This window comes from Mus caroli, unplaced genomic scaffold (assembly GCF_978045245.1).
Source record: "Mus caroli unplaced genomic scaffold, Mus_caroli_1 scaffold_7, whole genome shotgun sequence".
In the NCBI taxonomy this organism is placed as follows: Eukaryota; Metazoa; Chordata; class Mammalia; order Rodentia; family Muridae; genus Mus; species Mus caroli.
Genome location: NW_028227262.1, coordinates 35,203,749 through 35,230,459, shown reverse-complemented (window position 1 = coordinate 35,230,459; position 26,711 = coordinate 35,203,749). Strand labels below are relative to the sequence as shown.

At 44.0% G+C, this 26,711-nt stretch overlaps 2 protein-coding genes across 2 annotated transcripts in view; one reads left to right on the top strand and one right to left on the bottom strand.

Annotated features, from left to right (window-relative positions):
- Positions 1-2,504: 2,504 nt before the first annotated feature.
- On the bottom strand, positions 2,505-19,587 carry Emc3 (ER membrane protein complex subunit 3). Its single transcript, XM_021164574.3, has 8 exons — positions 19,258-19,587; positions 10,663-10,720; positions 10,229-10,322; positions 8,377-8,481; positions 7,805-7,886; positions 5,716-5,795; positions 4,969-5,051; positions 2,505-3,662 (listed from the first exon to the last, which is right to left on the bottom strand). The coding sequence occupies exons 1-8, from the start codon at positions 19,410-19,412 to the stop codon at positions 3,534-3,536; spliced, it is 786 nt and encodes a 261-aa protein (XP_021020233.1). The 5' UTR covers positions 19,413-19,587; the 3' UTR covers positions 2,505-3,533.
- Positions 19,582-26,711, top strand: part of Fancd2 (FA complementation group D2) — a 64,015-nt gene continuing 56,885 nt past the window's right edge. Inside the window, exons 1-6 of the mRNA XM_021165022.3 lie at positions 19,582-19,678; positions 21,308-21,405; positions 23,312-23,446; positions 24,226-24,293; positions 24,436-24,539; positions 25,081-25,141. Of these exons, the coding sequence (XP_021020681.1) occupies positions 21,342-21,405; positions 23,312-23,446; positions 24,226-24,293; positions 24,436-24,539; positions 25,081-25,141 (432 nt within the window). The 5' untranslated portion in view covers positions 19,582-19,678; positions 21,308-21,341. The remainder of the gene's footprint in view (positions 19,679-21,307; positions 21,406-23,311; positions 23,447-24,225; positions 24,294-24,435; positions 24,540-25,080; positions 25,142-26,711) is intronic.

Below are 26,711 nucleotides of genomic sequence, written 5' to 3'. Positions count from 1 at the left end.
CAACAACCACATGGTGGCTCACAACCATCTGTAATGGGATCCCATCCCCTCTTCTGGTGTGTCTGAAGACAGCTACAGTGTACTCATATACATCAATTAAATTAAAAAAAAATTTAAAAAATGCTCTACAGACTTGCCTACAGCCTGACTTATGGAGGCGTTTCCTCAGTGAGGTTCCCTTCTCACAGAAGATGTAGCTTGTGTCAAGTGGCCATTAAACTAGTCAGCACAGCGGGGTTGAGACCTAATCCATACAAATCATCTACTCAGCTTACATAAGAGAGGGTCTTACTAAGCCCAGGCTGGCTTTGAACATAGTATGTAACTAAGGATGACCTTGAACTTCGGATCACCTTTTGTTCCCCTTGAATGCTACTATTACAGGAGAGCGCCATCATGCCGGGGCTTAGGGAGTGCTAGCATTGAACCCAAGGCCCTCCTGTATGCTAAGCAAGCACTTTATAAACTGAGCTCCGTATGTAGCTCAAAGTTACCTAAATGTGTCATAGGGAACCCTGAAAGTGTGCTGTGCCTAACCCATTTTCAGACCATCCCTGCCGTAGGGAGCCATTGTTCCTGAATGGGATAAAGTCGCACATTTCCTAGACAAGTCAAAGGGGGTACTCCTAGCTCCTGTCACATCCAGCTTTAGAACATCACTCTCTGCTTTGGATCTGGAACTTCCCTAAAGGTTCACGTGTGGAAGGCTTGGTCTCCAGTTTGTGCAAATACTATGATGTAACTTTCCAGATGGAAGGCCTCATTGCAGAGAACTAGGTTGGCAGGGCATGCCCCTCAAGATGTCAAGACCCCGTCAGATACTCTGTGCGTCCTGGCTCTTCCCCACAGGTCTAAAAACCAGAGGCAACAAACCATGGAGCGAAACATCTGAAACTGTGAGCCCAGATTTTCTGTTTCCTTGATTATTGTTAGGTATTTTATCAGTGATGACCGGTCATCTGTCACATTACCCTGTGAACAAACTCACAGGACCCTTAAGGAGGGAGGCATTTCCCATTCTCCTCCCCCAAGCCCTGGTACCGACTAATCTACCTTTACTTCTAAGGACTTGTTAATTCTGGGGGTTGCATTAAAACATGGGATGGGATGGGAGTTAGTTGACTGTGGTGGTGCCATCTTTAATCCTGGCACTGAGGAGGCAGAGGCAAAGGCAGGTGGATCTCTGAATCCAAGGTCAGATTGGATTATATAATAAGTTCTAAGCCAGGTAGGGCTACATAATAAGGCCCCAAAATAAGGAGGGGGAAAAAAAGACCCTGGAAGGGCTGGGTATGCAGCTCAGTGGTAGAACACTAGACTAGTGTACAAAGGTCCTGGGTTCTGTCTTCAGCACACACAAAACCGGGGAGGGCACTGATTCATTGACACTGGGTTCTCTGCTTGAGAGACCAGCTCTGCTGTAATGGCAGTACATCGTTTTATTGCTTAGTAGTCTTTCACATAAATGACAGTTATTCATGATGGACAGCTGTGTGGCCTCCCACTGTGACTAAATGCTGCTGCTGTGACTGTGTCTAAGCTCTGAATGTGTCACTTTTCTTTCCCAATTCTCTAATGGCTTGTGTCCTTTCTCTGCCATTTGGCAAAAGCACTTAACCTTCTGAGGACTTTTCCAAGAGGCCCAGGAAGGGGAAATGCCTTTTCAGAGGCAGGCACGAGGACACAGGACCAGACCATGGCCATGCACTCTGCGCTGCCACCCCGTCCCACCCCCAGCATTCTACACAGCAGTTACTTACCAATGCCTACCCCAGCTGCAAGCCCTGTCCCTTAGTCCCTCCCCGCCACTATCAGGATCAAGTTTGCTTCTGAGATGGCTCACAAGTCACCCTGCCTTTGGACCCTCAGATTCAGAGGTTCTATGATCTCAAAATAGATCTCTCTTGGGGATGCAGAGAGAGACGTGCTTAAGAGCACTGGTTGCAGCCGGGCGTGGTGGCACACGCCTTTAATCCCAGCACTCGGGAGGCAGAGGCAGGCGGATTTCTGAGTTCGAGGCCAGCCTGGTCTACAAAGTGAGTGCCAGGACAGCCAGGGCTACACAGAGAAACCCTGTCTCGAAAAACCAAAAAAAAAAAAAAAAAAAAAAAGAGCACTGGTTGCTCTTGTGGAGGACCAGGGTTTGGTTCCCAGCACCCTCACGATAGCTCACAACCCATGATAACTCCAGTTCCAGGGGACTCACCACCCTCTCTAGCCTCTGCAGGTGCTGCACACATGTGGGGCACAGACCTGATACAAGCCAAACACTCATACAGATAAAAGAAAATAAGCAGTTCTCTCAGATGAGGTCTTTTGTGTGTGTTCTGGGGATAATGTACACTAACTGACTTACACCACTAGGCTACATCCACAGACCCCCCCCACCCCATGAGTTTGTTGAGGGCAAAGGCTCTTATCTCTTTCCCCTTGAGCCCCGCAGCCCTGCTCTAAGACAGGTACTCCCATCGGCAGAAAGCTCTCAGAACCCACAGAAGCAACACTTTCACAGGCAAAGAGAAAACAGGGCTGTTTAATTAAGAGTCAAGAGTCGCTTGTTCTTGGCTACAGTGCTTAACATGCAACACACCCAGCTTTTGGTACAGAAATGGCACCCTAACACTTCCCTGGTCAGAGGACTCCTGGGCACCTTAATCTATATATCCACCAGAAACTGCCCTCTTGCCCCAACAGTGGTAAGTTCTCTCCTGCCCAGAGGAACTGGGATGAGGTCATTCGTTCAAATGAGTAGCCATTTACAGCACAGCACCATTGACTGGCCGATAGAGTTGATATTTCCTCAAGTTCCAATCAAGAACTTGTATATGTAACCTGTCTCTGATGAGCCCAAAGGCACTTGAGAGTCTGGCTGTGCCTCAGGGTCACCTGTTTTCACTGGACTAAATATGAAGAGATATGAAAAGTTTGCTGAGTCTGCCCCGGCCCTGGGGATCCACTCTGCAAAGAGTTTATTTCAGCAATGTTGGGCCACACCAGTTCTCTACGTCCTTTGTAGGCTCAAGTGAACAGTGCGGGGAGCGCTGTGCTGCTCAGCCATAGTTTCTAAATTGTGGTAGAGAAAAGTATATTACGTGTGTAAAGAAAGTTAAAAATACAAACAAGAAATTCAAGGTAAAATGCAGGGTGTTTGGATCCTAAGAAAACAGGAGTTTACTGTGGCTGGAAGTCAGGCTGACCGAACATAGTAACTGCTATAACTGACAATGCTCTTTCCAAGCACAGAGTTTTTGCTAAGGGTTGAGCTATTCTCAGTAGCATGGGGTCTCCCCTTTCTCTAACGTCCTTACTAGAGTCACCTGAAGGAACAATCACAAACTTTAAGACAGCAGTCACCCACAACTCCTTTTCCTCTAGTTTCCAACATAAAGGGGAACCCAGCTCAGACAAGAATGAGCCTTGCTGCACCCGCCAGCCCCTGCACCCTCCTTTTTATTCTCAGAGGCTCCAGCTCCACGGAAGTTACAAGGTTAAGTGCTACTGCAAGTTCCGGACACAGCTGACCCCGCATGTGGTTAGAATATGGACGTCTGTAGTTCCTTTTTGAACATGCCTTCAAAGTGGAGGTCTCTGGCCATGAGTTCTTCTTCCACATCATCGAGCGCCCACTGGTGATCTGTCAGTTCCAAAGCTTCCCACTCTGTCTGCACAGGAAGAGAACACAGGGATGCTAAGAGGGATGCTTGCCACTGAGCTGACAGCTGGGGACAGCATGGAGTGACCACCTCTCTGACCAGCAGCTAAGCAAGGCTGTTGTGTGTATGAGCTCACTGGATCATGTGAAGCAGACAGATGTCCGTACGCCTCCCAGATATACAAATACTCATAAAGCAATCTTTAAAAGCTTAGTAAGGCCAGGCATGGTGGAACATGCCTACAATTTCAGCACTTGAGAAGCAAAGGCAGACTATCTCAAAAAGCCAAAAACCATGGAGAGAGGGCCCAGCAGTTAAAACATATACTAAATACCCACATATATAAATTAAAAAAACAACAACCCTCAAACTAAAACAAAACTGTCCTATACAAGATCACAAAGACGCGTTTTAATTTTATGTCCATGTTTTAGAATTTTGTTGTTTTGCTCTGTTTTTTGAGGTAAGGTCTCATGTAGTATAGGCTAGCCTCAAACTCAGAGTCCTTGAGCCTCAGCTTAAGGGTAGGAATTGATTACAGGCATGCACCACCACACCTGGCCCATCAAATTATATTATTATTATTATTATTATTATTATTTTGAGACAGGGTCTTACTATGTAGGTCTGGCTGGTCTGGATCCTGCTATGTACACTAGGCTGGCCTTACATGCACAGACATCTGCCTGTTTCTGCCTCCTGAGTGCTGGAATTAAAGGCCTGCATTGCCGGGCCCGGCTGACTTCTAAGAGATCTTTCTATATTCCTGTGACCCAGAATGAAGAAGTTCCCTTTATTTACCTTTAATCAAGTGAGACTTTGCTGTTAAACATTATACAGAGGGGCTGGAGGGGTGGCTCTGCTGTTAAGTGCTCTTGTAGAGGACCAGGGTTCAGTTTCTGGCTCCTACACGGCAGCTCGTAACCACCTATAACTCAAGTTCTATGGTATGCAATGCCTCTTCTGACATCTATAAGCACCTGCACGCACGTGGTCCACAGATATACATAATCTTAGGTGCACAAACAGACAGATAAAATTAAAAAAAAAATACTTTCAAAACTAGAACTGTAATGAAAGTAATGGGAATATGGTTTCTCTCTCTCACTGTCATGAGGCCGTCCAGCACATACAGTGTGGATACACTGGACAAAGTGATCATTTATGTCCTGGATAGGGTGGGGCAGGACAGCATATTTCATCATACTCCTCATTTGGATTGCACTTGAACGGAAGCAACTATGAACTGTGGTTGAGGGAGGACTGGTGTAAGTCTGAGATACCCCTGCAGTTCTGAACAGTCTCTGGCATGTACCTTGAAAGCTTTGTTGGTGTCCGCAGGCATGGCCATCGCTGCTCCTGTCATCTGCTCCTGCATCATTCGTGACTGGTCGGCGGCTGCAGCATAAGACAGGCCCAGTGAGTACCAAGGCTCCATAACCACCTAGCACCCTTATGGGAGAATAGGCATGACTTATAGCTGCTTGGTGGTGGGTTTGAGAACTGGGACACCTCACTGGCCTGGTCACCCTGGTATGTGATTCTGAGAAAGTCCAGGAAAATGAGGGTGATTATAAGTGGAATACAGACAAAACTAAAGTGCTCCAAACTATCTTAAATGTCAATATGACACTAGACACCAATTACTGAGCAGGGCTATGTGCCCAGGTATTTCACTGTTTTATCCTCTATCTGCACTTAACCCCACAAGGTAACTATTAAGACCTACTGTATAGAAAAGCAATCAGTAGTTAACAGTGTCCAAGGTCCTCATCACTGAACAAGAGCCAAGTTTAGCACTGCTGAGGAAGCTGCTCAATACAGGAACGAATCTAGCCAGGTCCTTCCTTAGGCTTCAGGGTCAGAGGCTTAACGGAGTGCTGGGTCTTTACAGAAAGGTGTCAGACTCTGAGCAACCAAGTACTGCTCATTGACTGCTGGAGAAACGCCCGTGCTCAGTCTGAGCTTTGCCTGCTCAGACACTCACCGACCAGAGCACTATGTGGGGCCGCGCTAACCAACAGCAGGCAGCAGCTGCTCACTAACCCACTCTGCTTCTTACCGTTATCTTGGCCCAGGATTAGAGAGTAAATGCTCCGGAGCCCAAACACATTGAGGAAGTACCAGGATGCAGAACTCACCCTAGAAAAGCAACAGGGAGAGTGGGGTGGGTTATTAGGGAGATGAACAGCGTTCACATCTGCAACACCCACAGCTGCTCACTGTAGGTGAGAATCAAGACACACAGCCAAGGCACAAGCTCAGAGGAGATGAACACAGTAGCACAGTAAGGCTGTCTTCTGACACACCGCACAGTGGGTGAGGCCATCCACTCTGAACCTCATCCTCTAGGAGTGCTGGTGTGTTTGTGTGTTCCCCACTTAGTGGAGAGGACCAGGCGTGACCTTTGGGAAGCATTTGCAATGATGAGGGTGAAGGCTACCTGAACAAATTTGGAACTTGATCGTCTAGCCTTTATCTCAACACTCGACTTGGGAAGCCATAAATGTGCTTACATGTAATAGAAACCAAAGGGCAATGAAGAGTGGGAAGAGCGACCAACGCTTGACTGCGTCTGCTCTGGCCACTGCCATAGACTGTAAGGGTGCGTCGGTCCCGCAGTGCCAGTGATCTATCCACAGCAGTTACTCTACTGCGTGTCTGCTGAAGCAAGCACTGAGCCCCACTGGAACGTTGCCTGGCTCCCCTGTCTGTCCACAGACATGAGGTGCATACCTGTGCAAATGCTGAGAAAAGATACGCTTTTCTCCAACCCTGGCATTTATGCTTAGCCAGTGAGCCTGGCAGGGAATAGTTTCATGGAGTCACAAAGCTCACAGGTAGCTTTTCTTCTTACACAGAGCAGGGTGAGGCATTTTCTTTGCCCTGGGTTCACACAACCAGAGATGGCTCTACTCAAACCAGAGGAGTCTAAATTGCCACCAGACCCTCCTCTTCTTGTTTGAGTTTGTTTCAGGCCAGTTCTTGAGAAGCCACAGACAGAACAGTCTGGAAGGACCATAGGAGTCAGTGTTATTGTACTTTGGGTATCATATCAGTGTTTCTCAAGGGGGCTTTTAGACTCCAGCTTGGTATTCTGCTGTAAGTCACTGGAGTAGAAAGAGGTGCAAGTACTGGTTATGGAAAAGCTGTGTGTGGACCACCATTACATTTGCAGACCTCACAGGGTTGCTGTGAGGCTAACTGGAACTAAGGAAAATGACAGTACAAACTTCTCTATAATTTGGATCTAGAATGTTCTTTTTAAAAGCCATGTGTTAGCCTGATATGATGGCACATGCCTTTAATTCCATCACTTGGGGGGTAGAACAGAGGCATATAGATTGCTGTGATTTCCAGGCCAGCCTGGTCCACATAATGAGTTCCAAGACAGCCAGGACTATGTAGAGTCTGTCTCACAAAAAGCAAAAGAAGCAAACAAACAAACAAGCTCATGTATTAAAGGCTTGGGCCCCAGTCTGTGGTACTAATGGACAGTGGGGGAACCTTTAGGAGATGGACGCCTATTGGGCAGTTTTAGGTCATAGGGGCTGGGGGGTGTTCTTGGAGGAGATCGTAGGAGTCTGAATACTTCATCTTTCTCTCTTGTTCTGACCCTAAGGGGAGCATTCACCTTCATTATATGGCACTGCCACACTCTGCTGCATCACAGATCCAAAGCACTGAGGCTACAGGTTCATGACACGAGCCTCCAAAACGGTGAGCCAAGATACAAAATACTCTTCTTCGCAAGGTGATGCTCTCAGTGTTTCAGTGACAGAGAGCTGACAAACACAGGCTCCATTCTCATAAGCTGTAGGGCATTGTTAAGAAGCTCTGCTTGGCCAGACTACGTAACCTTTCCACACCTTCACTCCTACACTGTTAAGATCTAAGAAGAGAGGCTAACAAACCTTCTTTTGGCAAGACTCCTGTAAAACTGTTTTAGTCTAGCAGTGGCATTTCAAATAGAACTTTCATTTAAGAAAGAAAGAAAGAAAGAAAGAAAGAAAGAAAGAAAGAAAGAAAGAAAGAGAGAGAGAGAGAGAGAAGAAAGAAGAGGCAAAATTTCTCAAATAGAAACAACCTCATTCTAGTGGAATGGAAACTAGAACTGTGGGGCCAGCGGCCTCTTTAGACACCACGCTTACCAGGACGCGTCTAGTGTGAGCAGCTCTATTCCTTGCTGAAGCATAGGCTTGAAGCGAAGTGTCAGTGGAAACGGGACCTTAGCTGTAGGCAAAGAGAAAAACACCAAGTATTTGCCTCAAACCATGGTAGGCACCTGAGCCAGCTGAAGTGTGAACACACATTCTTTCCCAGAGGAGGTGGGAACTCTGTACCACTGGCTTTTGGAAAATGATTTTCACAAGGAAATTGGTGGCAGCCTAGGGAGACCAGAACAGCTAAAATGTCACTCTGCTCTGATTTCCCTGAGGGATGACAGTTTCTAGACCACGGAGCAAGCAGGCACTCAGGATGAACCCTGACCTGACATTTGGGAGAAGCGTGCACTAAAGCCTCAGCTACTCCTGTGTCACCCCACTTACAAAGCTTCTACCCTGGGAACACTGAATCAGGTTAGAACTCAAGAATTTTTGTTCAAAAAGATGTTATTTTCACAAGAAAACATACTACCCATGAGGTGACATTAGGTTCTCAGTAGCACTGAGAAAGGGACCTGGGTGAAGGACGTAGGAGGTCTCCCAGACCTGATACTTACTTGTGACAAAGCCTGAAAACGTCATGTTGATCCATCCGCCAATAAGAATCATTGGGAGGACATTTGTGACATTCCCTTTCATCATGTCTGTGAGCATGGTGGGGTCTGAGACAAACACAGAAGAAAACACCACATTTCCCTTTGTTGGCAGAGACTTCACAAATTTAACGCAGACAGTTGTTTTTAAGATAGGATCTTACTGTGTAGCCCAGCTGGCCTTGACTAACAGAGGTTTGCCTGTTACTGCTTTCTGACTGTAGGGTGAAAGGCATGTGCCAGCATAGCGGGCCAGCCGTCAGGTTTATTGTACAAGTTCAAATGATCTCAGAACATAAGATGCAGACAATTCCTCTCCACCCTCTCCTGAAATCCTTTGAGTTCTCTGTAGCATATCTTTCTTTCTTTCCTTTTTTAAAAAAAGATTTATTTTATGTATAGGAGTGCACTGTAGCTGTCTTCAGACACACCAGAAGAAGGCATCCGATCTCATTACAGATGGTTGTGAGCCACCATGTGGTTGCTGGGATTTGAACTCAGGACCTTCAGAAGAGTAGTCAGTGCTCTTAACTGCTCTCTCCATCTCTCCAGCCCTGTTCCATATCTTTCTACCTTTCAATCTGTTTTTGAAAATTAATTTTATGAAGAAAGGCTGACGATGTAGCTCAGGGGCAGAGCACTGCTTACCATGCAGGAGTGTGCAGAACAGTTCTCAATACCAAAAAAGAAAAAATAATTTTTGATGACATTTTCACATTGTTATGGTACCAGTATCTCAAGATACATACACATTTTTTAAAGATTAAAAAAATACATGTTGTTGTTTTGCCTACATATATCTATCTGAGCATCGTGGCCTCTTGCAAAGGCCAGAAAAGGCATCAGATTCTCTGGGACTGGAGTTATAGACAGTTGCGAGCTGTCATGTGGGAGCCTGGAACTGAACCTGGGTCCTCTGCAAAAACAGCAAGTGCTTTTAAGTGCGAGTCGCCCCTCCAGCCCCAGATCTCTCAATATTTTCATTCTCAGCCATTTCTACCAGGGAGTGCTGCTGCTACCTACCTTGTAAGAGGTAACAAACCAATATCTTATTTATGTGTTTCTAAAGAGTAATTTTTTTGGGGGGGGGTGGAGTAGGGGTAGAGTTTCGAGTCATAACAAGGCCTTGACAACCATGGCTTTGAGCACATTTACTCTTTGGTTTAACAGACTAAAAGGACTAAATCTTGCTTTGATTTGCACCCCTGGACTAGTGAGGCGACTATCTTTTTCATACGTACACAGACATTTTGTTGCCCCTAAGTGTTAACACTAGTGCCTTCTGTAGGATCAGAAGGGCTGATTATCTCACCTAGAAGGAAGAGACTGGAAAGAGAGAAGGCCAACCCTGCTTTTGTCCACTTTGCATAGTCACTTTTCACAAAACGGGAATGGGAGGAGTCATATATCAGCTAGGTCACAAACTGTATGTTGGTGTGGGCAATCAAGGGGCAACTGCTCTTCATTCGGGCACAAGCTGCAAGGTAACTATCTTCCAGCAATGATCTAGACACTGGGTAGGAACTGCTCCCAAGTTCCTACAGCACCGAACAAAGAGTTCGATAAACTAGGATTTGTGGATTGATTGGAAAAAGCGAGCCCCACTTTCAAGGACTCCTATATTAGGGGCTGGGGATGCACCTAAGCGGGAGAATGCTTGCATGTATTAGGCCTTGGCTTCCATCCTGGACACTGCACAAAGCCTCAAAAAAGCAACACTCCCTCACAGCCCAGAGATAGTTAGATGGTTTCTAAGTCCTTTACATGACTATCTCCTGGGACTCCATACTCAACCACCCATGTTGAATAAACGTACCTGTCATAGGGGAAGGTGGCACAACCTTCCTTTTTGTTTTTTTGAAAAATCCATCCTCTGGGTTGTTGAAGTAATATTTTCGTGTTAAGAAAGACTAGTAGAAAAAAAGAAAACCTTTTTTAAATATGAGAGTTGTGACATAGTAATTTGCCAAATTATCCCCCAGGGAACTGACTAAAGGCCCTTGGAATACACTTCTACACTCTGAGCTGTCAGGTTCCTTGGCAGCCAATCTGACACTTTAGCTGAGTCACATTTAAAAACAATTTCCTGAGAAGGGTGAGGGCAAATGACAGCAAACACCACCAGGCTGCAGCTTAATAACTGGATGGCCACCTCCAGTTTTCTCTGGCATCCTCTTATAAAAAACATTTAGGTTTTTACTGCCCTTACAGGTGAATGGTGGAGCCTCTAAATAAAAGGTCAGTGAGTACCTGCTTGGGAATGTATTTTCCATTTTCCCTGAGGACTCTGCTTCGAATTAGGATCTGACTGAAAAACACAAGACAAAGAGATGTTAAAATGTGAAACATGAAGAAAGCAAGCGTAAAGTAGAAGGCCCTCTCAGACATAAGGGAGGAGCTGGTTGGCAAAAGCTGGGTGTGGAAACTTTCCAAAAACCCTAAAAATCAATGAAACATATTCAACTTGCCACGCAGGTTTTCACAAAGGCAGTCTTCCAGAGTGACTGGGCTCTGAACAAATAAAGGTTTCTGAGGAAGGCAATCGGGGACATTACACTTGGCCTTTCTGGGTTTGACGGGAGACACAAAGGAACTCTCCTTGTAAGGAAAGAGTATCAGGAGAGTGCTCTGAGATTTGGAGGCAGGGTTAGGAGGAAGGTGAGGGTAAAAGAGGAACTTCCTCGTTCACTCAGAGAAATGAGGACAGGCCTCATTTCTGAGTTACCTGACAGGTAACAGAGAGAAATTCCACTCAGGGCCCAGACCAGCTTCCTCTCACTCTTCAACAGTTACTGAATACATTATTGGTGATTTTTTAGAGCAAATAATATGCAACAGAAACAAAAATACCATACTTTCCCCTGGGTTTTCATAAGTTATTTAATGGAGGGAGAGGGGAAGAGCCCTTGGGTCAATGGAAAATCTTGAGAAGTGAGAAAACTGTACGCAGAAATGCATACAAGAAAGCCACGCTCAGCTTTCTCACTCCTGCTCAGCACGAGCCACATGCTCCAAGTCGTCAGAGCCAGTGGGGTCGGCTGGCACCTTCCACATGCCCAGATGCCAGCCTTTCCTGCCAGTCCCAGCCCACCCACCTCACTTCCTTCCTTGAGTCATCTTCCATACAAACTCTTCCCAAGAACTCCACCTGCGTTCCCTCCTCTCAGCCTCGTGATTGTCCACAGCTGTCTGCCTTACACAGGCCTACAGAAAAGGTGTGTGGTATGTTCTGTTTCCTGGGGGCCGGCTACAGATATCCTATGAATGAACTCTGGACCAAGTCTGTTCTGTGGAAAGCTAAGTTCAGACAGAGAGTAAGAATATGGGCTTGGGGCCGGAGAGATGGCTCATAGATAAGCACTCTGACTGCTCCTCCAGAGGACCTGAGTTGAAGTCCTAGCACCCACATGGCAGCTCACAACGATCTAACTCTAGTTCCAGGGAGTCCAGTGCTCTTTTATGGACTCCTCAGGCACTGCGTGCACACAGACACACAAGCAAGCACAATACCCACACACATAAACCAATAATAAAAATGTTAAAAATTTGGAGACTTTTATAATCATTTGTCCTTATTCAGATTCTGTCTCTGCTAGTTTTATACGGTTTTATACAGTCTCACTATGGAGCCCTGGCTGGCCTCGAACTCACGAAATCTGCCTGCTTCTACCTTCCAAATACTGGGAGTAAAGGTGTGTGCCACTGTGCCTGGCCTTCTGTGACTTATAAACTGTGATCTTGGGCAAGTCATGTTAATTCCCTAAATTGCCCTTCACAATCTGTCCAATCTGGCTTTTACTGCACATAAATTTCTTAACCTTCTGTCCGATACCATGTGAGTACCATAAACAATGATGAAAATGTACATTTCCCTGATGTTTAAAGAAAGAAATTCAACAAATAAACAGTGTGATAGCACACCACTATAATCCCGGCCCTGGGAGGTGGCAGCGTCCTTCACTATATAGCAAGTTTGAGGACTGCTTGAGCTACATGACATGTTACCTAACAAAAAGAAGATCCTAACTATAGGAACAAATCACATCCTGGAGAATAAGGTGGCATTATGGGAGTGTATCATAGAGGATGCTGTACAAGAGGAATCCCTACTTAGAATGTAGGATTAAGTAGGAATCTTTTGTTGTTTTATTTCATTTTATTTTACTTTATGTATATGCATGTTTTGTTTGACTATATATCTGTATACTACCTGTGTGCCTTGTGACCTTGGAAGCCAGAAGATCTCCTTGTATGTAAGGTTGTAACACATGCTGTGCTACCATGTGGGTGCTGGGCATTGATCCTCTGCAAGAACAACACATGTTCTTAACCACTGAGCCATCTTGCCAGTCCCATAGGTAGGAATCTTAAGGATGAGTGGGAATTACCTAGCCAAAGCACCACGGGATGTCACAGGTCTGGGCACTGTAACAAAATCAACACTCTGGCTGAGGACAGGACATACACGAGAGGAAATGAGGAAGAAGAGGTGGGCAAGATGCAGAGTGAGGGCTGAAGAGATGGCTCAGTGGTTAATAGAACTTCCTGCTCTTGTCGAGGATTTGGGTTTGATTGCCAGCACCCACATGTTGGCTTATAATCATCTGTAACTCCAGTTTCAGTTCCAACTTCCGATTCTGAACTCTGAGGGCACTAGGCACACCCGTGGTACACATTACATACATGTAGGCAAAACACTTATACACATTAAAAACAAACAAAAACAGACTATTCAAGGCAATGTAGAACCCACGATATAAGGCCATGATCTTGTAAGTTTAAAGGAATTTAAGCTGAGCCTGTCTACACCATCTCAGTGAGTTTATTTTAACATTTATTTAATGAGTGTGTGTGTGTGTCCACATGCACGCATGCCATTGTGCATGTCAGAGGTCAGAGGACAACTCACAGGAATCGGGTCTCTCTTGCTACCATGTGAGTACTCGGGATCAAGCTCAGGCTTGGCGACCACAGCCTTAACCCAACACTGAGCCAGCTTGCTGGCATTCTCATCTCATGTGAAGTGTTCACAGTTGGATCTGGCAACTGACCAATCCCGGGTTGGTGGCATCTATTATTTTTCTTTTTGCCTGTTTATCACTTGGACTGAAACTCTTATTAGACCAGAGGCTTGCCACTGCCTTGTTTTGTACCTCCCCAGAGTGTAGGGCACAGCGCTAGCCGCATGTAGGCTTCTTCACTTCGTGGTAAGTCAGGGCTTTCCCAGACACTCAGATGACAAGACCCCAGCTAAGCTCTTACACTGACACTACTGCAGAGCTGTAGGGTTGAGGCTGAGGATGGTGATCAGGGGAAGGCTGACTTAGCTGTGTACTCCTGATGCTCAAGTTCTGAAGCTGACGGCCATGACTGTATTCTCCTGAGTGTAAAAATTCCACACGAAAACACTAGTTTTGCATTTTAACTTTTATAAATATCTAAGAGTAAGTCTTTGTACTGGGTAGGCTTGGTAATTTGAAATTAAAAGACATTATTTTAGGATAGGAAAAAAAACCCACTATGTAGTGCTGTACTGTTTTTTGTTTTTAAATTTCATAGGCTGCTTGTCTTAGTTAGGATTTTGTCACTATGAAGAGGTACCATGACTGAGGCAACTCTTTTTTTTTTCCCGAGACAGGGTTTCTCTGTGTGTAGCCCTGGCTGACCTGGAACTCACTCTGTAGATCAGGCTGGCCTTGAACTCAGAAACCCACCTGCCTCTGCCTCCCAAGTGCTGGGATTAAAGGTGTGCACCACCACTGCCCAGTGAGGCAACTCTTATAAAGAAAAACATTTACTGAGGGCTAGCTTAGAGTTTCTGCGGTTTAGTCCATTACCATCACAACCATGGAGGTGTCCGGGCAGGCATGGTGCTGGAGGAGCAAACAGCTCTATATTTTGATCCAAAGGCAGCAGAAGGAGACTGCATGCCACACTAGGAGTAGCTTGAAATTAAGAAACCTTAAAGCCTAACTATCCAGTGACAAACCTCTTCCAACAAGCCCATACCTACACTAACAAGGCTATATCTCCTAACAGCACTACTCTATGGGCCAAGCATTCACACATGAGTCTACTAGGGCCACGCCTATGCGAACCACCACACTGCTCTTGAATTTATGATCTTTATGCCTCAGCCTTCTGAATACTGGGATTAAAGCGCATACCATTATATGTAGCAAAACTTTAGTTTTTTAAAAATACATATATACATTTATTTAGGATAGGGTGTTGCACACATCATGGGGTACATCTGGAGGTCAGAGGACAGCCTGCAGAAGTCGGTTTTCTCATTCTACCACATAGGTTGTAGGTATTGAACTCAGTGTTGGGTAGGTACCAGCTGTACTTCTCACGCCCACAACTTAGCTTTTAGTGTATTTCACCCAATCCTCAAGAATCTGTTTTGTTTTTTTTTCTCTCTAACAAATCAATATATTCTGAGTTTGAGAAATGTAAATATATACATATACATATACATATATATATATATATATATGTATATGTATATATATACACACACACACATATATAGTCTCCAGCTGTAGGATAATGAATTCTATTCATGTATATTTCATTTCTGGTTTATACATTTTACAAAAGAGTTACAGTTAATTTTCTCTCTCTCTTTTTTTTTTTTTTTGGTTTTTCGAGACAGGGTTTCTCTGTATAGCCCTGGCTGTCCTGGAACTCACTTTGTAGACCAGGCTGACCTCGAACTCAGAAATCTCCTGCCTCTGCCTCCCAAGTGCTGAGATTAAAGGCGTGTGCCACCACGCCCGGCTAATTTTCTCATTTTTAAGGAAAGGTCTCACTTTATAGTCCTGGTTAGATTAGAACTCACTATTTAGACCTGGCTAGCTTCAAACTTAAGAGACCCATCTGCCTCTGCCTCTCAAGTGCTGAGACTAAAGTCATATGCCACTGTATCTGGTCCACAGCTAAATTTCAACCCAGTAAAAGTTAAATAACCTAGAATAGCACATTTCCATTTTTGTGACCATTCAGGCTAATGTTAATTCGTGCTGTATCAAAAGAAATGCTTTACAATAAAGGACATCTTTTAAAAGTTATTCTATTTTTGTGTATGTCTGTGAATACATGCTTTGTGTGCCCTTGAAATTGAGAGTCAGCTCCTCTGGAGTTGAGGTTATTGGCAGATGTGAGCTGCCTAACACAGGTGCTAGGAACTGAACTCAGGTCCTCTGAAAGAACAATAAGTACTTTTAACATTAGCAGCCCCAAGAACAGTTTTTGGTGGGGTAGAGTTGCACCATGTCAGAGTGGGCATGACCCAAACACCTCACTCAGAGATGGAGAGATTACGACTAGAGATGTTCCCCATAGCAGTGACTCTCCACAGGGATAGTACCACCCTCTAGAGGCCTTATGGAAATCTGGGCAACTTCTTGTTTCTTTTGAGACAGTGTTTCACTGAGCCCAGGCTGGCCATGAAGTCTCAATTCTCCTGCCTCATCCTTCCATGTCCTGGGATTATAGTTGTGTACCATTATTCCTGGCTGTTTCAAGGGAAAGGGTTGGTGTGAGACAATGTCTTACTCTATAGCCCTTACTCCATCTGATCTCAAACTCAGGGTGATCCTACGTAAGCTTCCCCTGCTCTAGGAGTCTAGGTGTAAGCTACCCTGTTTGACATATTTGGAACTTTTTTGATTGTTGTAATGACAGTGTGGAGGAGAAATGCCATATAACTGTCACTTGTCATGGATTTAGAGATGTTATGATACCCTCAATGCTAGGTAGTTATGTAACAAGGAACGGTCCCTATGTCCTACACTACTTCTGTATACCTCACTCAACTGTTCTAGTTATCTAAGGTGCAAACCTAACTTCAGTGTGAAAGGAGCACAGGCTTTCTAGCTACTAAGTTTTTAAACAGGTTCTGGGTAGACTTAGTATACCATTTATAGACAGTACTGCCTCTGTGACATCATCTGCTTTAGCCCACAACTGATCTATCTGTCCTAGTTGTGATTTTATAGTGAGATGTATGCATATGACATCTTGTAAGATAGCTGTGCACAAATATGCATGTATGAAATGCATACTAAAAATCACTTTCCTTTATTTCTGATTATTACACCTCGAACACTGTGTTACCTTTTAAAAGTCCTTGAAAAACAAACAAACACACCAATAAACCAACCAGCCTTCTTATATATAAACTGTATAATTCATCTGTAGAATACTAAAAGAGCTGAGGGTCTGATGTCCTTTAGAGCCATCACTCTAAAACTGTGAGGTTCACCAGAGCATCATATAGTTACAATCAATCTGGGTTAGCGTACATATACGATGGTCTATCACCCTGATGACTTTGGGAAGGCTGTTTGATTTCTCTGATTTTCCTTTTAGCTATAAAAGCAGGGTTAGGATAGCATGCTTCGTTGTGAGGGTAAAATGACAATTATTTTACAGGAATCAGAAACTGTTGAATGAGGCTGGAGCAATGGCTGAGCAGTTAACCCACATGTTGTTCTTGTAGAGGAGCCTGGTTCAGTTCCTAGCTCCCACATGGCATCTCACAACTAGTTTTCTATAACTCCAACTCCAGTGGATCCATCCCCCTCTTCTGGCCTCCGCAGGCACGACACATACAGTACATACACAATTCATACATGCAGGCAAACGCTCAATCACAAAGAACAAAACAAAAATACACTTTTTTTTTTTTTTTGAGACAGGGTCTCTCTGTTATGTAGCTCTGGCTGTCCTGGAACCTTCTAAAGAGACCAGGTTGCCTGGAACTCTCACATATCTACCTGCTTCTGCTTCCTAAGTGCTGGGATGAAAGGCATGCACCACCATGCTAGCAAAAGTAGATACTTAAAAAAACTAAATAAAATGTAAATTACTGAGTTTTCTCCACTCCCCATCTTCTTGTAGTTTTCAAGTCTGCACTAAGCTAACTTCCTAAGGCTTGCTTCAGGGGGCTGTCTCTAGTCAGCTCTGAAACTAATGGCACACAAAAATAGTCATCGTGGGCACTGTTGGGGAAAAGAAAGAACCTAGGTTTGGGAACCGCGAGATTTAGCTTCAAGTCCTGAATTGTCATCATCCATTACTGTTATGGAACTCTGTTAAAGTCTCAGTTTCTATAAAATGAGGACAGTATCAACCACATTGAATTGCTTTGCGGTTTTAAATAAATTAATGAATGTAAATCCTTATCATTGCACCTGCCCTTGCCATTGTACCTGCTTAGAATGTTTCATAAAGCTGGCTTATTATTATTATTATTATTATTGCTGTTGTTATTATTATTATCATCAGCAGTAGAATAAGGAAAGACAAAAAAAAAATCGAAAATACCCAAGCTGTACATTTTGGGGGACAGACTCTCATGTGCACCAGCCTGACCTCCAGTCTATAGGTAGCTTGCTTGAGCTTCTGATCTTCCTACCTCCATCTTTGAGTCCTGGCATTAGAGGCTTGCACTGCCATAGCTGGCTTATGCTAGGGTAAGGAACCCAGGGCTTCAAAGCCAGTTGTCCAAGCACTGTACCCAACTGAGTTACATCACAACCTCATTGCAGAAGAAGTGTTTTTAGGGCTGGAGAGATGGCTCAGTCATTAAGAGCACTGACTGCTCTTCCAGAGGTTCTGAGTTCAATTCCCAGCAACCACATGGTGGCTGCAACCATCTATAGTGAGATCTGATGCCCTCTTCTGGTGTGCCTGAAGACAGCAACAGTGTGCTCACATACATAAAATAAATCTTTTTTTTTTTTTTTAAAGTGTTTTTAATTTAAGGTGATCTTTAAATCACCAGCAAATGGAAATCCAGTATTACTTGCCACAAAAAGAAATTAACTTTTAAATACGATAAAATGGGGTTTGTTGGGTTTTTTTTGTTTTGTTTTGTTTTTTGGGTTTTTCGAGACAGGGTTTCTCTGTATAGCCCTGGCTGTCCTGGAACTCACTCTGTAGACCAGGCTGGCCTCGAACTCAGAAATTCACCTGCCTCTGCCTCCCAAGTGCTGGGATTAAAGGTGTGTGCCACCACGCCCGGCAAAATGAGTTTTTTTGTTTTGTTTTGTTTTTTGTTTTTCTGTTCTCTGCAGAAATGTTTGAAACGTTTCTCATCATTAAAGTGATTCCTATGTGATCTGGACAAGTCAAGGAAGCAGGAGCACTTTCTTCAGATAGTCTCTGAAAATGACTAGAATAAATGACTGAAAACTGTTACTGATTTTAATGTGAAGTGGTATGTGTTTGTCTTGGCTGAAGTTATGTCAAAGTTCTGTCTCCCACAGAAAAGCACTGTAAGAAGGCAAGTGAGGAGAAGAGGCAGGTGAAATGGTCCATCACAACTCCTCACAAGTCTCTGTGGTAGTCTCCAAGCTTTGGAGGCACTTTATACCTTAGCATCTCAGCAGGTCACTACATTTCTTTGGTAGAATGTAGATTATGAAATCCACTTGACTGGATGTTAGCAGGACTCAAGGTAATAATGCATCTGGCTCTCAGTGGGCACTCTTAATAACGGAATGGAGCAGGATAGTTCAGAGATAACCTCACTGACGGTTGGCCACTAGCCTAACAATATTAAGAACGTTTTTCTTAAACACTTAGTACATGCCAGGCCCTGGGCTAAAGGCTTTTAGGTATCATCCAATCTAACATCTACATGCCTGCTCTCTCTATTAGGTAGGTACTGAGATTATTCCCATTTTACAGACAAAAGTGAAACACAGCTAAGCGCCAAGGTCAACCCGTAGGGGCGCGATGAAAACCCAGTTAAAGTGATACCATTAATCCCTGCACTTTCTTAACCAAGGTCACCCGGGAGTGAGGTCAGCAGGATAGGGTTAGGATACTGACCTGTCAGACACTTGTTCCTGGGTGAGCTTCTTGTCGCTCTGCAGTAGGATTGACACGTAGTGGCGGATCATGCCCACGAAGAAAGTGATGATAACGATGGGCAGGACCACCCAGAGGCGGATGTTGGAGTCAAGCAGCAGCTCGGGCCCCGCCATCTTCGCTGAGAGTTCGCTGCGGGCCGCGAGGAGTTGGGTTCCTCCCGGCTTTCGGCTCCGGGCCTTCACCCGCCCCTCAGTCTGGCTGGCGTGGAATCTGGGGCAGCCTAGCTTTCTCCGCACACTGTTTCCAGCTGGGCCGCCAGGCCGTCAACTTCCGGTGCGGACGAGTGACGTCACGCCACGGCGCGGCTTTGATGGCGTCAGAGCGTCGTTCTTCTAGCGGGAAAGTCGAAAACGAAGGGAAGCAACTGGCGGGTCCCCAGGTTAGTGGCTTTTTAGGCTTTCCTGGGAGCGAGATGGTATCTCTCCGAAGTCAGATGTCCCTGACTTGTCCTAGTGTTTCCCTCTGAAAAGTGGCTGTCAGTGATTACATATTATTGTAGGTAACGCATAATAAGAAATCTCGCAGCCGGGAGTGGTGGCGCACGCCTTTAATCCCAGCACTCGGGAGGCAGAGGCAGGTGAATTTCTGAGTTCAAGGCCAGCCTGGTCTACAAAGTGAGTTCCAGGACAGCCAGGGCTATACAGAGAAACTCTGTCTCGAAAATCCCCCCCAAAAAACCCCCAAAACCCAAAACCAAACAAACAAAAAACAGTAATAATAATAATAGCCCATAGTCTTGGCTTTTAGGAGGTGGAGGCAGGAGGAGTTGCCATTGGCTATGTATGAGTTCAAGACCAAACAGCTACACAAGACCCTAGAAGTTGAAAGTAAGACAAAACCCACAGATTCTGACCTACTTGAGGCCCTGTCTAAGAACCAAAAATAAATGAACAAAACAAGGAGTGCAGATTCTGGAACCAGACTTTTTAGAGTTAGGACCTCAGCCCTTCCCCTGATTAGGAGACTAGTAATGGTATCTTTCTTAAGTTAGCATGTGAGAAATATGTAGATTATAATTAGAGCATATAAGACAGAGTTGTTTGTTTGTTGGTTTTTGAGATAGGGCCTCAGTGTATATCTGAAGCTAGCCTAGAATGTAACTGGTAACTATGTAGACCAGCCAGTCCAATTTACATGGTGAAACCCTGTCTTAAAAATAAATACGTACTAGAAAAATAGCTCAGTGGTTAAGAACACTTGCTGCTCTGCAGAGAATCTCCGCTCCTTTCCCAGCACCCACATAGTGGCTCATAACCATCTGTATCTTCACTTCTGGGGGCTCTAATACTCTCTTCTGACCTATGCAGGCATCCAGTGTGTACATGGTCCACAATCATATGCACAGGCAAATACTCATATACCTAAGATTTAGATATTTTAAAAATAAAATGACAGTTCTCTGGCAGGAGAACTCTTGCCTAGCACACACAAAGCTATGATGTTGAAACGGAAAACGTGTTCAGGGAAATTGTTCCTGCTTTTCTTCACCGCTCCACCTACAGGTAGACTAACGGTCCTCATAAGCTCTCACTGGATTCCCTGGCTTCTCTTCGATTGCAGTCACACAAATGTAGTTCAATACATTAAGGCCTTGTAATGCTGTACGCTCCCTGCACGCTGGAATGATGTCTGCCTTGTTTTGCAATGTTTGATGTTTGTCTTGTCTTATACCTTCAGTCCTTAGCACCACCATGACACAGTACTGAAGTAACCTGTTAGCGAGCAGCTTAGGTGACGGTCTTAAGTCTCAGAAGACAAGTTATAGGCTTTCTCCTTTAGCAACAGAGAAGTAGCCTGGTGAAAGAAGCAACTTGGCCAGTTGTAGGAGTTGAAATGTGCTCAGCATTTGGGTTTGGACAGCGTTAATGTGAAGACTCAAACCCTCTGCTTGTCGAGAGAATAGTTTTTAGAATGACTCCTAGTCTCCGATTATGCTGGGTCTTTTGGTGGTGGAGGTAAGCAGTGTATCACTGAGCTAAATTTCCAACTCCTGGGTGTTTTTTTTAAGGAAGTAATATAAGTGGCAGAAGACGTTGGTCAAAATGGTTTCCAAAAGACGTCGGCTAGATTCTGAGGATAAAGAAACCCGGACAGAAGATGCCCCCAGTAAGTATCTACCCTTTCGTTGTTATATGTGAATCACAGATGCATGAGACAGGAAAAGATGCAGAACTCTTGCTTCTCAAGTGCTGACATCTGTTATGGATTACTGGAGAGAATACAGAGATCCTAGGAGCTTAAGGATTGAGTGTCTGCCTCCAATGCCACTTAGGGCTTTTGGACACCTTCTGAACTTCACTCTCCACCTTCATAAAAATAATTACTATAGAAGCTGGATGGATGATGCAGTGGTTAAGAGTGCTTGCTGCTTTCATTTCCAGCTCCCACATGGTACCCCACAGTCATCAGTAACTTCAGTTCCAGGCATTCAGTGTCCTCTTCTGGCCTCAGAGGACACGGTACATTCATGTGGTACATTTAGGTTCCGGCAGGCAAACAGCTATCCATACAGAATAGAAATAAATCTTTTTTTTTAAAAGATTTATCTATTTTATTTATATGAGTACACTTTAGCTGTCTTCAGACACAAACCTGAAGAGGGCATCCGATCCCATTACAGATGGTTGTGAGCCACCATGTGGTTGCTGGGGATTGAACTCAGGACCTCTGGAAGAGCAGTCAGTGCTCTTAACCGGTGAGCCATCTCTCTAGCCCAGAAATAAATCTTTATAAAAATTATTATACATTATCAATATTATCTAGATCCTAGAACACAAAAATAAGAAATATTCACCCTTTTGAACAGCAAGTGGTCTGGGCGTGGTGAGACACACCTTTAATCCCAGCAGAAGGAGGAGGATTGCTGTGGGTTTGATGCCAGCCTGGTCTATATAGTGAGGTCCAGGATAGTCAGAACTACATAGAGAGACCTTGTCTCAAAAACAAAAAACAGAAGAGAAAAAAATAGTAACTTGTCTCCTTTTATTCCTAAAAAAGTAACAGGTAAATGGTAGTGATATAGAAAGAAAAAGTTATATCAAAGCAAGTAAGCCACAAACAAAGAAATAGTGAGAACTCAGTTAATAAAGATCCTAAGAGTTCTGAAAAGGGGGCTGCAGGATGGCTCAGCCAGGGACGTGTGAGGACTTGAGTGTCATCCCCAGGACCACTGCAAAAATGGTGAATTTGAGTTCCAGTGGTGAGGAGGTGGAGTCAGCAGGACTTCTTTGGCTTACTGGTCAGTCAGCCTAGGGTACTCTGTGAGCCCCAGTGAGAGACTTTATTTCAGAAATCAAGGTAAGACGCCAGGCGTGGTGGCGCACACCTTTAATCCCAGCACTCAGGAGGCAGAGGCAGGCGAATTTCTGAGTTCAAGGCCAGCCTGGTCTACAGCATGAGTTTGAGGACAGCCAGGGCTATACAGAGAAACCTTGTCTCGAAAAAACTAAAAAAAAAACTTAAAAAAAAAAAAAAGAAAGAAAGAAATCAAGGTAAGGCTGTTGCAGTTGCTAACCTGGTAACTTGCTAGGCAGGCTTGGCAGCCTGAGTTCAGGTAGGAAAGAACGAACGTCCTCCACAGCTGCCCTCTGACCTCATTCTCATGCCATAGCATACGTGTCTACACATGTTTTAGAAACACATAGATAGCTCAGTAAAGAATACAAGTTTTTTAAAACAGTGAGGACCTGCGAGGCGGGGACTACTTTAGACTTAGGTGGAAATGTTTCCGTGGTTATTGTGCTCAAGTGGCACATGATGCACTCTCCACTGAAACCTCGCTGAATGAATGTTATCTTATTTGGTGGTTGTTTTGTTTTTGGGGAAGCCACTGTTGCTGACCACCTCCGAAGACAGTTTGACTACAGAGTCAGTGGGATTCTTCAGGAACACATCAGATGGCCTCTCAGAACATTTGGACCTGGGTTTATGTTTTAACCGTTGTACTCTTCTTCTTGTTTTTATGATCATATTCTTGAAGGCTTTATGTTTGTTTGTTTATTTGTTTTTCCAGAAACCATGCCCCTTTCCAAGCTGGCAAAGAAGTCTCACGATTCTCATGAAGTTGAAGAAAATGGCAGTGTCTTTGTAAAGCTTCTTAAGGCTTCAGGACTCACTCTTAAAACTGGAGAGAACCAAAATCAGCTAGGTAAAACTCAAAATATGTTTCTGAGTTCAGTGAAAGTGCTCAGGACCAGACCATGGGTCCAGAATAGGGAGACAGAGAGTAGGGAAGGAAGGCCTCTGTCCCAAGAGAAGAGTGAGGCCATTCTGTAGAAACTGCTTATGATCATAATCTTACTGTTTTAAGGCTTGATAAATAACATCTCAAGTTAGATACCTCTAATTCTTTTTCTAGAAAAAGTAGTATATTACTAGTTGTTTTGTGTGTGTGTTTGTGTGTGTGTGTGTGTGTGTAGATACCCAGGAAGCAAGTAGATCTGTATCAGAAGAAAATATGGCAAGCCATATAAGGCTGGAGACATGTTTCTAGAGCATAGAGCATATTTTGTTTTAGTAAGTAAGATAGGTTATCTTTATATCTACAAGTAAGGTGGGTGATTTGTATAACACTTGGTGTCAACATCTACCAGTTTAAGTGTTTTACTCTAGATTTAGAAGTTTTGGTGAAAAATATTCTTATAGGGATGTAGAGATGACTCAGTGGTTAAGAGTATATACTGTTTCTTCAGAGGACCAGAGTTTGATTCCCAGCAGCCACACTAGGTGTCTGTAACTCTAGTTCCTGGCCAGAGCCTCTGCATAGATTTTCACATGAAAATAGTATATACAAACAAATAGACTTTTAAGAAAAGAAGAAAGAAAATATTCTTAGTGGCATCATCAGATGTGAAGCCTATATTTAAGGAAGGAGGCTGTAGTAGACATTACACATCATGTTGAGAGGCTGTTCTTCCTTCCTCATAGGTGTGGATCAGGTAATCTTCCAAAGGAAGCTCTTTCAGGCCTTGAGGAAGCATCCTGCTTATCCCAAAGTAAGTACTCTCTCTCTCTGGTGCTTCTGCTTCTGCAAGCAGTGCATCGACTGAGGACTGAGTCCCTGGCAACAGCTGAGTGGCAGCTAACAGGCGTTCAGCCACAGAGCTTCCCGTCTCTCCTCTTGGTTCTATTATTTAGGTAATAGAAGAGTTTGTTAATGGCCTGGAGTCCTACACTGAGGACAGTGAGAGTCTCAGGAACTGCCTGCTGTCTTGTGAGCGCCTGCAGGATGAGGAAGCCAGGTGTGGAGAAGAAGCTGCCTTCTAGAAGCTCAGTCTGGCAGTAACTGGACTGGGCACAGGAAGTGCAGTTGTCTTTGTTTTACAGTTTTGCTTTTGCTTTATAACTTTTTTTTCTTACTCAGAATTTAAGTGTAACTTTAAAATTATTTAATTTAATGTGAGGCTGGATTACAAAGAACTGGAACATATTTTATGAGACATGTCTTACCTGTACTAACAAGAATTGACATCTCTGTGTCTCCCTTACCCTCCCTTCTAATAAGACTTCACGTTTGTCTGTCTGTCTATATCGAATCATGGTCTCAATTATGCAGCCCTGCCTATACTAGAACTCCTTATGCAGACCAGGCTATCTTTAAACTCATAGCGGGCTGCTTGCTTTTTCCTCCTCTGAATGCAGAGTCTAAAGGCCTTTGCTCTCTAGCTGGGCTTTGAGATGATCTTTAAGGATTGTGCATTTAATCAGTTTCATATAGAAAAGATAGTCAAACATTAAAACAAAATGAACAAAATAAGTCCCAAACACTTCTCTGTTTTACAGCATGGGCACATTTTACTCCAAGAGTCTGATCAAGCTACTTCTGGGGATTGACATTTTACAGGTGAGACCACAGCACTTTCCTCAGAGTGTGTTGGATGTGAAGTGGGGTAACTAGCAGAGCGGGGTGACTTTTAGCTGGCGACAGCTCTGTACAGCACTTGAGATTAGTCTCTAAGTCATGTCTGTCTTTGACTTGTTATTAGGCTGGTTGATCTGGCAGTCCTATTCATTTTTTCAGCATATGAGTCTGGTTTACTTAAAAACATTGTAAATTGGTACAAGTATTCTGGTGCCTGCACGGGCCAAAGGCTTCAGATCCCCTGGTGCTGGAGTCACAGTTTTCAACTACCAGATATGAGTTCTGAAAACCAGACGTGGGATCTCTGTAAGAACAGTACACATTCCTAACAGCCGAGCCATCCTGCCAGTCCCGATTTCTCTTCCTTACAGCTTCGTGCTGTGTGCTCTGAGAATTTTGTACTTACTGCTGAATGTTCACCTGCACTGTCACCTAGTAACTTGAGTTTGCTCCTTACTTCATTCTCCTCTATCTCACTTCAAAAAAAAAAAAAAAAAAAAAGGTGTATGTGTGGCAGGAGTGGGGTGTGTGCACCCGTGGTGAACGTGCCTGGGGAGGCAGAGGCCTTGGAGCGCTGGATCTGAAGTTAAAGGCAGTTGTAAACTGTAGGACGTGGCTTCTGGGACTCAGACTTCAGTCCTCTGGAGATCAGGACACAATCATGGCCACTGAGCCTTCTCTCCAGCCAGGACATTGACATGTTTCATGTGTCAATCGAACACAGCTGTAGAGTGAAAAATGTCTTTCCCACCCACCCTCCCTTTTCTTCTTCCTTAGCTTCTTCATATAATTTTTAATCTCTTATTTTTCTTTGGAAATATTGACTATAATTTAGTTAACTCATATCAGAGAGCTGCATTTTCATCTGAAGAGTAGACTTCTTTTGAAAACAATCTTTTAAAATCTGCATTTCATAGACTAAGAGTTACCATGTTTAATAGTATTTTTAGTATCTGATTAATCTTCCTTAATGTTTGGGAAAGCAAATTATCGATGTATTTTATATCTAAGCATTTATGTTAAAATACAGACAGTATCCATGTGAATATTCTTAGAGGATGTCTTAGAGGGAGTTATATTAAGATGTTTCCTCAAGAGCTCTGGTGGAAGAAACTTATGACTAATTGTACATGTTCATTTAATGATTATTATTATAGATATTAAAGTAAGCCATCTACAGATCAAATAACTCTCAGGTTTAACTAGTTTCATAAAAATACATTGAGAAGAGGTATATCCAAAAATCACAACTTCATGATTACCTTTTGCTTTCTCTGCTTTTTTTTCCCCCAGAAGTGATTGACAGTAGAATTTGTCCACTTTGTATTTTTTCCAGCCCTCCCAGGCACAGTCTAATGCTTTGTGGTTAGGTGCGGTGCTGTCTTACTTAGAGGCAACTGTTGTTATAAACCTCTCTGGAAGCCTTCTGTGAAATCATCTCCGTTAAACCTAGTGTACTGAGCTCTTCAGCACATTAGTCCCTAGTTAGAGTACCACACAGCCCTGGCCTGACGCTGGTCATTTCAGCCTGTTACTAATGGGACTCTGTTGT